This window comes from Papaver somniferum, chromosome 6 (assembly GCF_003573695.1).
Source record: "Papaver somniferum cultivar HN1 chromosome 6, ASM357369v1, whole genome shotgun sequence".
Taxonomy (NCBI): Eukaryota; Viridiplantae; Streptophyta; class Magnoliopsida; order Ranunculales; family Papaveraceae; genus Papaver; species Papaver somniferum.
In genome coordinates this window covers 92462152-92478187 of record NC_039363.1, presented here as the reverse complement: position 1 = coordinate 92478187, position 16036 = coordinate 92462152, and the positions used below count along the sequence as shown (strand labels likewise).

The window sequence follows — 16036 nt, the reverse complement described above, 5'->3', positions numbered from 1 at the left end:
TTATACTGCCTAATGAATTTTTTTCATTTTAATATCTCCTATTTTGGCTTCTGATATGAAGATTGTATCAGGGTCATATCTATGATCATGTCTTTAAGATGGTCTCTAGTTTTTTTGTTGGCAAATCCTTGACAATTCCAGGCCAAGATTCTCATGATATTAGTTTGTTGTGGAATTCTTAATAAACAGCCAGGACTATGAATATGCAAATAGTTATGATTATTGGAATAGTACCACAGAATAATGAATGAGTTAGAGAAATAGAGATTTGTAATTGACAGTAATACCTTAGTTGCATTGTCCTCCAGATGAAGCTCAGGATTCTGCTTTGTGCTATGGCCATGCGTATCATTTTCTCCAGTTTCTAATCCATTGTTAGTCCCCTTATTTGAATCTATTGGAATATCATTTATAATTCCACCATGACTAGATATGATGGTTCCTTGAATCGAAGGATTCGAACCATTGTCATGCATTTCCTGGTTTCTTGCTCTTTTAGTTATTCTCTCATCTTCTGCATCAGGCATGGATTCTTAGACATGTGCAACCTCAGTGGCATTAGTTGCTAGATTGTTAAAAACAATCCCCAAACTTTCTTAGATTGATGCTCTGCATACTCTTCCTCAGTCATGGCCCTTTCCCGAAGCAATTCAGCAACTTCTTCAAAAATATTATCATCATGGTCAATTATGTAACAATCATTGCATAAGCTATGGGGTTGCTTTAACCAATGATATATATTGAGCTTATTGGACATGATATAGCATTGAAATCTTTACAAGTAAATCGACTATATGTATGGACTTATACATGGACCAGACCATATACATTGGTCTATATTCTACAACCCTCCCCCCCCCCCCCCCCCCAGCTGTACACGGTGGTGGACAACGTGAAAGGTTGCTACAAAGAAATCGAAATCTTATAGTGGATAATCCCTTGGTAAAAAAATCAGCAAGTTGATGTGCAGTAGAAATATAACACAAGTGTATATGTCCTGATGATATACGCTCTATGACAAAATGATGGTGAATTTGAATATGCTTGGATATGGAATGTTGAATAGGATTGATATCAAGATAATTAACACTGATATTATCACAATACAGAGTTGGTGGCTGCTCTAAATATGAACCAAGATCATGTAGCAAATATTGAATCCATGTAAGTTCAGCAGATGTAGAAGATAAAGCATGGTACTCAGCTTCAGTACTGCTAGTAAAAACAGTTGGCTGCTTTATTGATCCCCATGAAATAAGATTTTTACCTAAGAAAATGCAATGACATGTAGTAGAGCGAGAAGTATCCGGATCACCTCCCCAATCGGCATCAGAAAAAGACGTGAGATGCATAGGATTGTTGTGCCAAAAAGAGATTCCATGGCCAAGTGTTCCCTTTAGATACCGAAGTATACGCTTCACAGCCATAAAGTGAGACTGAGTTGGTCGATGCATAAACTGACTAACCTGATTAACCGCATAAGTGATGTCAGGCCGTGTCATATTAAGGTATTGTAATCCTCCAACCAAGCTGCGATATAATGTAATATCAGGAAACAAAGCAGCATCAGTTGATGACAGTTTAGAACGAGGAGAAACATGAGTAGAGACTGGTTTTGAATATGAAAGATCAACTCGTTTCAAAAGATCCAATGTGTATCTATTTTGATTTAGAACCAAACCATCCTTAGTTCTTATAGCTTCCAGACCAATAAAATAGTGTAAGTCCCCTAAATCTGTCATAGAGAATTCTTTTTGAAGGGTAGGCAAGAGATTTCGAATACCAATAGTATATCTTCCAGTGATAATTATATCATCAACGTATAACAATAATATGAGGATACCATTATCATCTTACTTAATAAACATTGAATGATCATAATGTGAATATTTGAATCCAATATCCAAGAGAAATACAGCAAAGCGATGAAACCATGCACGAGGAAATTGTTTCAAACCATAAAGAGACTTATACAATAAGCAAACATGATCAGGATAACGAGGGTCTGCGAATCCTTGAGGTTGTTCCATATACACCTCTTGATCAAGTGAACCATGTAGAAACACATTCTTAACATCAAGTTGCTTTATTGGCCAAAAACAAGAGACTGCAATGCTGAGAACTAGAAAAACTGTGACTGGCTTTACAACAGGGTTAAATGTCTCACCATAATCAATTCCATATTGTTGTGAGTAACCCTTAGAAACCAGTCGTGCTTTTCGTCTGTCAAGAGAGCCATCAGATTTCTGCTTCACACGATATACCCATTTAGAACCAATAACATTCATACCAACACGACGAGGAACAAGTAACCAAGTAAGGTTGTGCAAAAGAGAATTAAACTCTTCAAGCATTGCTGATTATAGATTTTTCTGGGGTTGTAGTAATGAGGTTCAAACTCTCGAACTTGTGAAGGATAATTTTTTAAACTTAATAAAAAAGATATATATATACAATAAAAATATTAACACTGGTGCGAGAAACTGGGACTAAAGATTCGGCCATTTTTTCATTTTCAAGTGGTTCAGAATTTAATTCTAGGCGATTATAGTTCAAAACAAAACAAATATTAACTCTAGTTTATTGCCAAGATAGATTTTATAAAATATTACTTGTATTTCTGAAGCATGCCATATCAAAAATCCCTAGGACTAAGCATACTCCATCAAATGAAATCACAAGTAATTAATTTAAAATCTTAATTCAATTAAAATTAGTGCAAAAAGTAAATAAAAGAATTAATGCCCGTAAGGAGTCTATCCCTTGAATTTCAGCTCTTTAGTCTACTCATAACCCTTTCAAATCATGCCCGTAAAATCTTCCAGTGTATGAAATAATTTTCCCGCCAAAAATATTTTCAAATTCTGGGAAGAATGTGACCTCCCCCTAATCCATTCCTGGGGTCCCTTTAGCAATTGGGGCGGAAATAGTAATTTTTGGGGCTGAAACAGTAATTTTCTGGGGTTCCTCCGGGACATTTCTGGGGTTCTTCCGGTGCATTTCTGGAGTGTCTTTACTCTTTAGTACTTTATCCTAGGGTGTAAAACACCACTTTTTGAGACAATTTTTGCCGCAAGAGCTTATTTCTCTAAAGATACCTATAAAGACATAAAATAACAAAATAAATAGAAAATCGAATACTAACAATACATACAATTGAGACATATTAGACACATAAATGTGTCTATCAACACCCCCAAACTTATTATTTGCTAGTCCTCGAGCAAAACTAATATTGAAAATAAAATCTTAATTCTTCCGGTGCATTTCTGGAGTGTCCTTAGTACTTTATCCTAGGGTGTAAAACACCACTTTTTGAGCCAATTTTTGCCGCAAGAGCTTATTTCTCTAAAAATACCTATAAAGACATAAAATAACAAAATAAATAGAAAATCGAGTACTAACAATACATACAATTGAGACATATTAGACACATAAATGTGTCTATCAATTGCTGCCAACCATTCTTTGAATTTATATGCATCAGTAAAACAAGTAGGCTCAGAGGGAAGTGACGAAAATTGAGCTGCAAAATACTGCAATATGGGATAACGAGTAGAAATACAACCTTTAAATCCTCTAGGATGAATAGTATGGTCCTTGAGTCTAGTAACCGTATGATGAGTATTAGCAGTCGACTGAGGGGGGTCCTGTACAGTAGGCAAGTCCTCTGTTGATGTAGGTAGATAAGTAGAAGTAGAAGGAGGAGATGCTGAAGATGAGGCATTAGAAGAGAGTGGAGCAATAGAAGATATTATAGGGGATGATATTGGAGAGGAAGTAGTATGTGTGTCAGAAAAAGAGAGACGTCGAGGAGTCAATAGGGAAGGAGAATTTTCTGGTGAAGATAAATAAGATGTAGAATGTGTAGGAAAGCCATGATCAGAAGAAGATGAGATTGAGTGCACAGGATACGATGGGACTGGAGTAGTATATATTTCAGAAGAAGGAAAAGATTGAGACGGAGGTGAAGAAGGGAGATGTGTTGGTGTAATTGGATTAGGCCAAGCTAGAAAAGCACCAGTAGCTACATTGGTTTTGAGAGTAGGAATCGTAGTACCATCATCATTAGGGTATGGAAAGATGGACTCATCAAAAATGACATGACGAGATATATAAATTTTGTTGCTCTTCACTTCTAGGCACTGATAACCTTTATGTCTATCACTATAACAAATAAAAATACATGGGAGAGTTTTGGGATGTAACTTGTTGTGTCTAAAGTGATTTAGAAGAGGATAACAACGACATCCAAAGGCCTTTAAAAAAGTATAATCAGGAGAACGATGGTGAACAACAGAATAGGGAGAAGTATTGGACAAAACAGGAGTAGGGAATCGATTTATCAAATAGACAACAGTTGCATAGAATTCAGCCTAAAAACTCTCAGGAAAACCACTTTGAAGCATTAACGCACTGCCAGTTTCAGTGATATGGCGAATCTTTCGTTCAACAATGACGTTTTGTTGAGGCGTGCTAGGACAAGAAGACTGACTAAGGATTTCATGCTCAGTTAAAAAGGATTTTAATGGTTCAACATATTCAGTGCCACCATCAGTTTGAAAGACTTTTATGGTTGTAGTGAATTGATTTTCAACCTTAGCTTTGAAGTTAAGAAACCAACGAAACACGTGTGTTTTGTCAGTTAGAAAATATACCCAAGAGAAACGAGAACATTCATCAACAAACAAAATAAAGTAGCGAAAACCAGAATTAGATAAAAATGGTGCAGGACCCCATAAATCTGAATGTATAATTGTTCCAATTTTATTATAATACGTAGTTAGTGATGTAAAAAGAAGACGATGATGCTTAGCACCAACACAACTAGAGCAAATAGAGCTAGAAAAAGAAGAACTAGAATCTAATGATAAACTCGACCTAAGAGACTGAAAAATTGCATTGTTGGGATGACCTAAACGTATATTCCACACTGTTGGACTAGCTCGGGTTCCAATAGTAGTAGCGGAGAAAGCTGGGACAGTTGATGACTGAGATTGAGAGGAAGCACTAGAGAGGATATGGTACATTCCAGCTTCATTCTTTCTCTAGTACAAAAGAGTTCCTGTTAGCCGGTCTTGTATACAAAAACCATGATGATCAAATTGAAAAACACAGTAAAAATCACGTGTAAGTTGCCCAACATACACTAAATTTTTAGCAAGAGAAGGAACATGAAGTGTGTTTTTCAGAAGAAACTGAGAGGAAGGTGAGGTAAGAGTCACATCACCAATTCCTGTGATAGGTAATAGCTTACCATCACCAACAAGCACTGTGCCATTACCATTGTAATCAAGACGATTTGTCATTTGAGAGGAATCAGATGTCATATGGGCAGAGGCAGCTGTGTCAGCAAACCATTGATTTTCATACGACACGGGTTGAATTTGCATAGCTGAAAAGGCCTGTGGAAGATCATAATTCGGAGCTTGATTTAGCCGATGACAATTCTGTGTCGTATGTCCCTTTGTATTACACCATTGAAAAATAATAGTTGGAGTTTGAGGTGGAGGTGGAGGACCAAGAACGGATCCATTTGTTTGTGGGTGAAAACCGTTTCTGCTGATTTTGGTAATTTTGTGTGAGTGGGTGAGAAACTTGGTCTAAACCCTAAAAAATGTACTGCACGGGAGTACTTTTGATTCGAGAGATCAATCTGTACAATCCTGGCCTAAACCAAGAAATGGCCGTTCCAGGCTTGCTTCAGTCACAAAGTGAAGGAGAAGGGTTGGTCTTAGAGAGGGAAGCGAATAAAGTGTTGAGACCAGAATCATTGATTCTGGAAGTGTGGCGTTTTGTGACTTGTATCAGAAAATTGGACTAGCTAGCTGAGTGAAAAGCTATCAGGTGATTTCTGGATATGTATTGTTCTTTGACCAAAAAACTTGTGTTTGTTGGAAATAGGTGAGACCTATTTATACAAGTCGCAATAAATCGTACCCTGGTCTCGTAGGAAGTGAAAACGGTTGAGTGATGGAAGAAAAGAGTAACGGGTAGCGCCTGGAATTGATGTTTCCATAATGAAGGATACGTTTCACCATTACTTCTTTCCATTACTAACCTCCTCGCTTTATGACACTTTCTTGTAATGGGCGTATTGCACGCCGCACGCTGTAAACCACTAGACCAATACCATGATGAGTATCCCCCGGTTTGTGACATGTTTTGATGTCTCGAGTGTTTTCGTGGAAAACATGTAGCACTTTGCTACGTGTGGCAAGTTGAAATTGAAAGGATTTCCACAGGTAAATAGCATGTGATGCTATTAGGCTCGTCTTTGGCTGGTCGCCTAAAACTTGACACAAGCTCGCCGTCTTGGTGGAAAACTTCGATGGCTTAGATCGAACCTTATGAAATAATGGTAGTCGTTGATTGCGGCTACCTTGTATTGGCGCCTGAAGATAGCGCAACGGCGTTTTGGTGCATGCCAGTAGCAATGCGGCATGGCTGGCATGGCTCGTGCATGCCAGTGGCACGGTGGTGCAAGTGGCGCTCGGCGTAGCCATGGCCATTAATTTTAGGCGGCTGGTCACCTGAAAGTTGCCACAAGTCTGTCAGCTGGGTGGCGAAGTTGGATGGCTGAGATTGCATCTCATGAGTAAGGATATCCCTTGATTATGGCTACCTTCTGTCGGCGCCTGACAACTTTGTCTAAATTAGGGTTTGGTATACCGAAACACTAACTAGCGTATATGGCATGTCGTTTGGCATGTGCGCCTGGTATGCGCGTTTGGCAAGTTAGTCATGCTGATTGGTATGTGCGCCTGGCATGCGTGTCTTTGGGGGTTTGGCATGCTGCTTGGCATGTTTGGCATTCCGATTGGAACGTGCGTCTGGCATGCACGTCTTGGCGGGTTTTACATGCTGCTTGGCATGTTTGGCATGCCGATTGGCATGTGCGTATGGCATGCACGTTTTGGAGGGTTTGGCATGCTGCTTGGCATGTTTGGCATATCGATTGGCATGTGCGCCTGGCATGCACGTTTGGCGGGTTTGGCATGCTGTTTGGCATGTCGATTGGCATGGGCGTCTGGCATGCACGTTTTGGCAGCTTTGGCATGCTGCTTGGCATGTTTCGCATGCCAATTGGCATGTGCCTTCTGGAATGCACGTTTGGCGTGTTTGGCATGCCGATTGGCATGTGCGCCTGGCATGCACGTTTTGGCGGGTTTGGCATGCTGCTTGGCATGTTTGGCATTCCGATTGGCATGTGTGTCTGGCATGCACGTTTTGGCGGGTTTGGCATGCTGCTTGGCATGTTTGGAATTCCGATTGGCATGTGCGTCTGGCATGCACTTTTGGCATGTTGGTGCGGGTTTTTGGGAAACCAACTTAGTATGGAAACCTCTTTTAAGGTTGCGGCGGGTTTAGAGCAAACTAATTGGTCAATGAAATTAGGGGGACGGCCAAGCATGGGCGTAGCTCCCCTTTTAGTGCGCATGGAGGCTTTAGAGAGACCTGATTGGTCGATAGGAAGTGGGGACGGCAAGCTAGGGCGTGGCCAGACTTCCAGTGCGCCGTGGCGGATTGCCTAGTTTGGCTAAGCATAGTTTTGACCAAGGGGTCTAGTGTGTTGCGCGGGGCGCGAAGCCCTAATTTTTGCAAGTTAGTCGGGTTTATGAGTTTTTGGTGATTTATCACAATAATTGGCTGGATTTTGTATGTTGCCACAAAAATCCTTATTTATAGTATGCAGTGTGCTTTCCGTCTGAGCATTTTGTGCAATGGCCTTAATTTTGGTACTTGGACGTTCATGCTACTCTGCTGCGAGCGAACACAAATCCGTCATGTCATACCGATATTAAGGGTTCTGTCGGGGAACATAGAACATGAAAGTACTCAGTGAGTCTTGTATTGGCGAGGTGCCGAAATTTACAGAGCGTTTGGGATGGTTACTACATTCTCCAGTCTGGATAAATTTCATGTAAATATATTGAATGGCTCAATAAATATGTTGGTGGAGAGGTTAGCACTCACGACACCGTTTCCTTGCAGAGTGACGTCAGATGCAAGGTTTTACGATTTTGACCCTAAGCTAAAAACCACCATCAACACCAGTATTATTGCTACGACCATAAGATGGGCGTCCATAGGATTGAGTTTGATATCCACCAGAGAGCTGAAAATTATTGTTGCTTCCACGACCATTACCATTGTGCCATCCATTATTCCAGTTTTGAATATTACCATTATAATTCCAACCATTATTTCAGTTATTACGACCACCAAAACCAGGACTTCCACCACGAGAATTATTTGAGTAAGGTCCACGACCACAGCTTCCTCCACGACCAAGAGAACAATTGTTATTCAAGCCACGATCACGACCAGTAGAATTATTGTGTTGATTTGGATGTTGATGTTGACTACCACAACCAGTAGAAGCACCAGCAAAGAAAGAAACTGGACTTTGAATATCAGCAACATGAGTGTGCAGATTCTTTAGATATTGAAGATGAGATTCATGATGTAAAAGTAACGCATGAAGATCAGTAAAAGTAGGAAGAGTAGTGCGAGCTATGACTACCGTGTAGATGTTGGACCAATTAGCACCGAGGCCACGCAGAGTCGTAGAGACAAGTTCAAGATCAGACACCGGTTGAAGAACAACTGCTAAAGAATCAGATATTTTTTTTATCTTCAAAATATACTCATATATTGAAGAGTTACCCTTTTGAATAGTTGACAAGTTTTCTTTCAATTGAAGTATACGTGCTGGATTCATTGTTGCATAGGTAGAACGAAGATAGTTTCATATTTCATGAGAATTTCCACGTCATGCACATTCAGACTTCATAGTTTCAGTGAGAGAGCAGTTGATCCATGACATGATAGTTTGATCAATAAATTTTCATTCCTCATAGGCTGGGTTGGGAGTTGTAGCTTATGTTTCTTCATTAACAAGTTCTTTTGCTGGTATCTCATGAGAGTTATCAAGATATTTATAAAGCCTTTGTGATTTGAGAATAGGAATAATCTGAGTTTCCCAACGAAAATAGTTAGTTCTATCCGAGAGAACCATTTAGGTTGAAGAAGGCATGAAAGGTGATTTTTCAAACAGAGAAGAAGAGGAGTTAGACATGAGAGAACCGATGCTGGTGGATACAATTACAGGAGCAGTTGGAGATCCTGTACTCTGATCAGAAGTCATAGTGCCAGAAGAAGAAGAAGCTGATGAAGAAGAAGATTGAGCTGATGAAAATAAAATAAGATTGTTTTTTAGGCTAGGGTTTTGAGAGATCGTTCTGTCTCTGCGATACTATGAACAATTGCATAAGCTCTCTTAACCCAATTAGGGTACTAGAGGCATGTATATATATTGAACTTATTGGACATGATATTACATTGGACTCTTTACAAGTAAACTGACTATATGTATGGACTTATACATGGACTAGACCATATACATTGGACTATATTCTACATAAAGTTCTCTGATGAACCCATAGACGCATTATACTTTTCTACTACAACAGAAAAAACTCCTTAAAAATCAGCACTCCGAGTGTTGATTATTACGAAAAGTTATTACATTCTTTGCCAAAGATTCGAGCAATATAGGCATAGGAACTGTCATACGGAAGGATCTAAAGCCCAAACCTGCCTATCTTTTAGAGACGGGTGGAGTACTACACTCAAGCTATAATTTGACAAGCATAGGCCTTTACCTTGCTCTTTTAAACTTGGTTTGTCATTTCATGTATTGCGTTTGAACTCTTCATATGTTCTCTGAGGACAATGAACTTTCTATCACATGTCTTTAATATACACATGTTTTGCGAGATCTGTGGCTGCTTGTTTCATTGTAGGTCTTTCTTCGCCCTTCATGCGAAGGCAACTTTTGGCAATCTCAGCAACTTTGACGACTTTCCACAGCTCTCCACCATCATAGCTACTTGGTTGAATAATTTTGAAAATACTATGTTTTTCCAACATGCAAACAAAAAATGAAGCAAGATTTTGTTGTTCTTGGGGTCTCTCATAAGAAACGGGTTTCTCTCCTGTCAAGAGTTCGGCAAGAACTACACCGAAACTATAAACATCACTTTTATCCGTAAGCTGGACAGAAAGAAAGAACTCAGGATCCAAATATCCAGTGTATCTATTTGAGTTTGATCCAAAGGATTCAACCGCAATACACCAAAATCCGATATTATTGGTGTGTAATTTTTATCTAGTAGGATGTTGGCAGATTTGATATCTCCATGAATCATCGGTATTGAATCTCCAAAGTGTAAATATTCTAGGGCTCTTGCAATTCCAGCCGCAATCCTCAAACGAGTTTCCCAGGGTCTTAATAACTTCTCATGCCCCCTGTTATGCATATATCGAAATAATGTGCCAATATCAGATACACGTTCATAAACCAGCAATGAAAATTCAGTCTCTAGATAGCATCCCAAGAACTTCACCATGTTTTCATGGTTAATTTGAGTTAAGATTATGAGCTCATTTATGAATTGTTTGGTCTGGCTTTCATCAACCTTTTTCAACTTCTTGATTGGTACAAGTACTCGTTTATCTCCTAAAGTTCCCTTGTAGACAGTACCATATTCTCTCCTGTTTCAAGTATTTTCTTCTTACCATAATTTATAGTTGCCAATTCTAACTCCTCGGCTGTAAATATCTTCGTCCCCAACAATTCACCCCCATTCTGTTTAAAAGTCATATCTTTATGTTTTTGTGCTCTCATTCTTTTCCTTACGTGCAAAGACAACATATATCCTTTTTTTTAATACATTGTATAACAATCCGATACCTGCATCAAAATTAGTAGTAGAAGTTTAAGATAAAAGATATTGCTCGTTTATTGTACTTTACTTAGTTATAATGATAGCATGTTTTGATATCAAGAGAAGCACAAGTTATAGTTGCAAGAAATCTCACAACCACACAAATATAAGAATTTATTAGTAATTAACCAGCCTCAAAGTGAATCATATTTTTATTTATTAAAATCACAAGAACAATTACAAGGTAATGGGAAATTCAGGTTTACTCTTTCTCACTTTACAATCTTTCTCTCTCCTAATTTCTTGACCAAAGTCCCTCTAAAGAACCCCCCCTCTATAGACCAACTACTCTTTATATAGGATATTACATAATGGATGACAGCTAAGAAATCCTTTATTTTCGGAATCCTTGTGCGATATTATCGCACACGTACATTGGTTATTTTCGCAGACCTTATAAACTTCGCACAATTCTTCACACTTTATTCATGATTAGGCTGACATCATTCAATTCGTCATCACATCTGAGTGTTGCGACAACCTTCGCACTCAACTAATTATTCTTTACTCGCATATTATATATGTGCGATATTTTATTCCTACATTTTTCCTTTTCTCGTTTCGTTCTTTCTTACTCAATGAGCGAAATGAGAAATTTAACTTTGCCTTATCGCACATGCTTATCTTTTCAAATTCCCTTTTGCCAAAATTATCTCGTGGTTTCAATCTATTTTCTACACGTGTCATTTTTGCTTTTACCGTTACATCCTGTTTTCAGCCGGTCATTTTCTTCTACCTATTTATTGATCAACTTTTCGAGAAAATTAATTTCTTCCTCTTATTTTTTATTTCTCTTTTCTTCTTTTCTGCAAGTTTTCTTCTCAACTTTCTTCTCTGCTACTGCCTCTGTTACTTGTTCAATTAATCATTGTCATTTGCTGCTACTGCTGTTGTTCGATCTTCATCCTCATGAACCCCGATCCAAAGTAAGTATAATCCACCGAAACTACCTTATTTTCTCTTGATTATCCTTTATTTCATTGTTAACCTAATTCCCATACTGCTTATAGAACAAATCTTCCTGCTGGTGATATGAAGATAACTGTCAATAACCCTAGATCTTCTTCAAATCCACAAGATAAAGAATCTCACAAAAGGAAGCCTTCGCATAACAAATGAGTAAGAAATATCTTGTTTTTATTGAACAATATTGTTTCCTCTATTTCTTATCTGTGTTGTTATTCGCAAGGTTCTGATCGTGAGATGGACAGTGGAAAAGAACCTAAATTGAAGAAACTTCGCAAGCCTGAGGATCTTACTTCCAATCTTTCTATTCCCAAATTTGGTTCAAAAACCACTCCTTCAACTCAAGTTATTACAGTTCTTCCTGTCTCTTCTTCATTAGCATCTATTTCTGCGAATGTTCATTCTCCTCCTCCTAAAGACAACATTGGTAATGATCTTAAGATAAGTGACTTTCCCTCTCCTGCCTCTGTGACGTTTACGGATACCGAATTGATTGTTTCAACCGTCATAAGTACTCCTCCTTTGATTGAAAATATGAACATTACTATAGGAAAAGTGGTCCCTACGAAAGATAATATGGATGTTGCTGCGAACTCTGTTGTTCCTTCAATTCCCTCTTCTTCTATTTCTGCCTCTTCTCTTTCTCCACATTCCTCTTTTTTGCTAAAACCCCTTTCCCTTGATAAGAAAATTTTGGAGAATGTGAATCTTGCTTCTCAAGCTTTATCTGAGATTCTTAATATTGCTCATTCGCATACCAATGACCCCTTTAAACTCCATATTTGTTCTACTCTGAGCAAGTTGTTGTGCGAATTTCCTTATGACAAAGCTTCAAGGGAAGAGATCTGTTCCCAATTGGATTCAAATGTTCACACTACTCTGGATGTCTTGGTAAATGCTCTTCATATTTTAAATTATTAACTATGATCCTCTCATATTTTTTGTTAACAAGAACTTCTTCTTTTTTAGGAATCTCATCGACGACTGATCTTGGCTGAATCTCGTTTTGAATCCAGTTGTTCTAAACTAGAACTTTCACATAAGAATGCTACTCTAGAGAAAGAGGTTGCTACTTTAGAGAAAGAGGTTGGCAGATTAAAGGGAGAACTCCAAGTTGCAGCTTTTGATTCTGAGAAACTTCATGATCAGAACAAGAATCTTAGAGGTAACTTTCTCCTTTCTTTTCATAATCTTCCTTATTAGCATGTTTCTTCTCTCATTTTCACCTTATGAACTTCTTCATATATTTATTAAGATTTAAATCGGAAGCGAACTTCGGAGAGGTGTCATTTTGAATTTCTTGCGGAAGATTTTCGTGCGAATAACGAAGAGTTGCAGACTCAAATGAGTCAATTAGAGAACAAGTACTTGTATTCTCTTGACCATATTGATAATTTAACTCAGGAAAATACTCATGTAAATTAAGAGAATGAAGTATTGAATTCACAGATCTCCCATCTATCTAATTTGCTATATAGCGCTAATTTAATAAATCAAATTTTATCAGAGGAAAATCTCCAACTTTCCAAGGAGAAACGTTCTTTTTTGACGAAGGAAGCAATATTTTCGCATCAATATCTAACTCTCCATAAAACTTGCGATGACCGAGAACAAGCCTTTCGCTCACTGAAGGCTCAGCATGAAACATCTTTTAAAGAATTAAGTGCTCAGAATCAGAAGATTATTCAGAGCAAGATAAATCTAATCGTAGAGAAGAATAAACTTCAAGAACAATATAATCAATTGAAAGAATCTCATGATCTTCTTAAGAAAAAGCACCGTTCACTTTCTGTTGACGGAAAGAAGATTCGGTCTCGACTCAATAGTTCTGTTGGTGATGACTTTGATATAATTATGGATAATATGCGGAAGAATACCTTTGCTTTTTCTCAATCTCTCCTCTCACAGAAGGAAGGTAGTCACTTGAAGTTGACTTCCTCACTCATTTTTTATATGCTATGTTATTTATTTGTCTGTTCTTTCAATCATTAATTGTATAAGTCCTAACTTTATGTTGTTTTTGTAGAGTCCGAAAAGTCGCATCTGGTTACCATTTCTCAACTGAGGTATGACTTGGATAAAGCTCAGAAGAGTCGCACAAACCTCGAAGTTTCATTTTCTTCTTCTCGAGGTCTCGCACGTAGGTGACTTTCGTATCTTCAAAACTTCTTAGAGATAAATGCTAGGAATCTTGAGAAAGAAGCTTATTGCAAGGCTCATATTGGTCCTTAGACTTTGGTTAATGGAATTCTTTCAGATAATTCTCTTCCTCCAGTAACTATCCCTCCAATTGAAGTAGGCGAAGATGAGAAATTTCCTGAACCAGATAACGACTATGAATTTACAAGTGAAGATGAAAGATATCCTAATGGAGATAATGAAGCTTTTCCCCCAAGGGGTTTTTCCGAGAAGGATAAGTCTGTCCAAGTGAATCTTGATGATAAAGACAAAGCTGAGTAATCAGGAAACTTCTTGTAATGACTTTTGAAACATTTTGAATCTACTTTCTGCTTTAACTTGTTTCTTTACAAGGGAGATAATTTTTATTCACTTGAATTCCCATACTTGCCTCCTATTATATATCTTGTAAGAAACAATTTCATAAAACTATTTCCCTGTCTTTACTTTCAATATTCTGCAAAACAAATATAAAATCGGATAAATGTATTTTCTTTATCTCTTTAGGTCTTATTGTGCCTTCCTAAGTAAAGGTCTTATTTTGCATGTCTGGGATTTTTGTGCGACGAAATCGCAGGACGTCTTGACACCGTAGTGTACCGACCCATTGATCTCGCCTTATCTTATTCTCCATTTTTCTATGCAACAAAATCGCAGGACATCTTTACATTTTACTTTATCGACTCATTGATCTCGTCTTAACTTATTCTTGTATTATTACCTCTTCAGGTTTTCTCGTGCATAAATGCGATAAGACTTAATACTCCCGTGAGTAAAAAGCCTCATGAAATTTACGTCTTTGACACAATTCATCTCCCTAATGGAGGGTGTCGTCCTTATATTCCCCCTGTTATCCCCTTTAAGGAGGATTACCTATACCGGGTTAAGGTTGGCTCCTCCCATCCGGTAATACAACAACCAGTTGATTTCGCAGCCTCTTTTTCCTCCACCGATAAGGTTTATGGTTACGAAACTGCACCCTAAGTAGGGTATCTTCAGACCGAGTGCATCATAGACAAGACTTGTTAAGGGTGGTAAAGTAGGCTCCAACGCCCCTCGCACTCTTGACTCAACCGTGTACCTCGGCGCCTTGGTTGAGTTCTGCACTCCTTGGGAGAGATCCTCAATCTTTCGACTTAGGTATCTCTCTCGGATGGGCTTTTTCGTTTGCTCTCATCCCAAATCTCCATGACTCAAGTTCCAGGGTTGGTATGGATTTCCCTTGAGTCATGCTTAACTAGCTTGTGAATTATGATGTGCTTTAGGTCTTACTTTTTGCCTCTTGCATATATGCGAACTAGGGTGCACGCCACAATCACATAGCTAGGCTCCCCAATTGGAGTCTTTATCTCTGATGCCTTTTGTCAAGGTCTTATTTCAGTCTCTCAGTATATAAGAGAATCTCTGAAGAAGAAAAGAAATCTTCAATTTTATTTATTATACCAAACGGTACATTCAGACTCAAGCGAATGACATTTCATGTCTATGACTTTCGTATATTTGTTCTTCTGCGAGAATCATCATAAACTTTTATGGGTAATACTATTTCAAGTACAACCTATTCCATGGACGATCTAATTTGTGACATGTATCTTTGCCTTCTGGATCAGCCAATTTATAAGCTCCATTTCCAACTATCTTTTTAATTATATATGGACCATCCCATTTCTTCTCTAACTTCCCATCTGGTCCTTTTTGATAGATTGGTATCTCTCGCAGCACTAATTCTCCTGGTTTAAATTCCCTAATTTTAACACGCTTATTGTACTCTCTTGCTAATCTTCTTTGGTAATTTTCCATATGTCGCAGAGCGAGTTCTCTCGTTTCCTCTAAATCATCAAGTTTTGTTAGAATCATATCTGCACTTAAATTCTTCTCCCATGATTCTCTCCTTGTTGTGGGGATAATTACTTCGGTTGGTAATACTGCTTCTACCCCATATGTTAAGCAAAAAGGTGATACTTCCGTAGCTTCTCTTCTCGTCGTTCTGTATGACCATACTACATTATGTACTTGTTCCCACCATCCCTTATTATGCCCTTCTAACTTATTTTTCAGATTATCTGCGATCGTCTTGTTTGTTGCTTCTACTTGTCCGT

General features: G+C 38.2%; 1 protein-coding gene across 1 annotated transcript; it reads right to left on the bottom strand.

The window, feature by feature from the left end:
- Positions 1-9750: 9750 nt before the first annotated feature.
- On the bottom strand, positions 9751-10669 carry LOC113291090 (wall-associated receptor kinase-like 10). Its single transcript, XM_026540663.1, has 2 exons — positions 10550-10669; positions 9751-10059 (listed from the first exon to the last, which is right to left on the bottom strand). The coding sequence occupies exons 1-2, from the start codon at positions 10667-10669 to the stop codon at positions 9751-9753; spliced, it is 429 nt and encodes a 142-aa protein (XP_026396448.1).
- Positions 10670-16036: the final 5367 nt, after the last annotated feature.

What these genes read in the sequence shown, in the direction of transcription:
- LOC113291090 (XM_026540663.1), bottom strand. Translation starts at nt 10,669, where the DNA reads ATGACTTTTAAACAGAATGGGGGTGAATTGTTGGGGACGAAGATATTT. An exon ending in TTGAAACAGGAGAGAATATG is followed by an intron (nt 10,060 to 10,549) that starts GTACTGTCTACA and finishes CTTTCTGTCCAG; the next exon opens with CTTACGGATAAAAGTGATGT.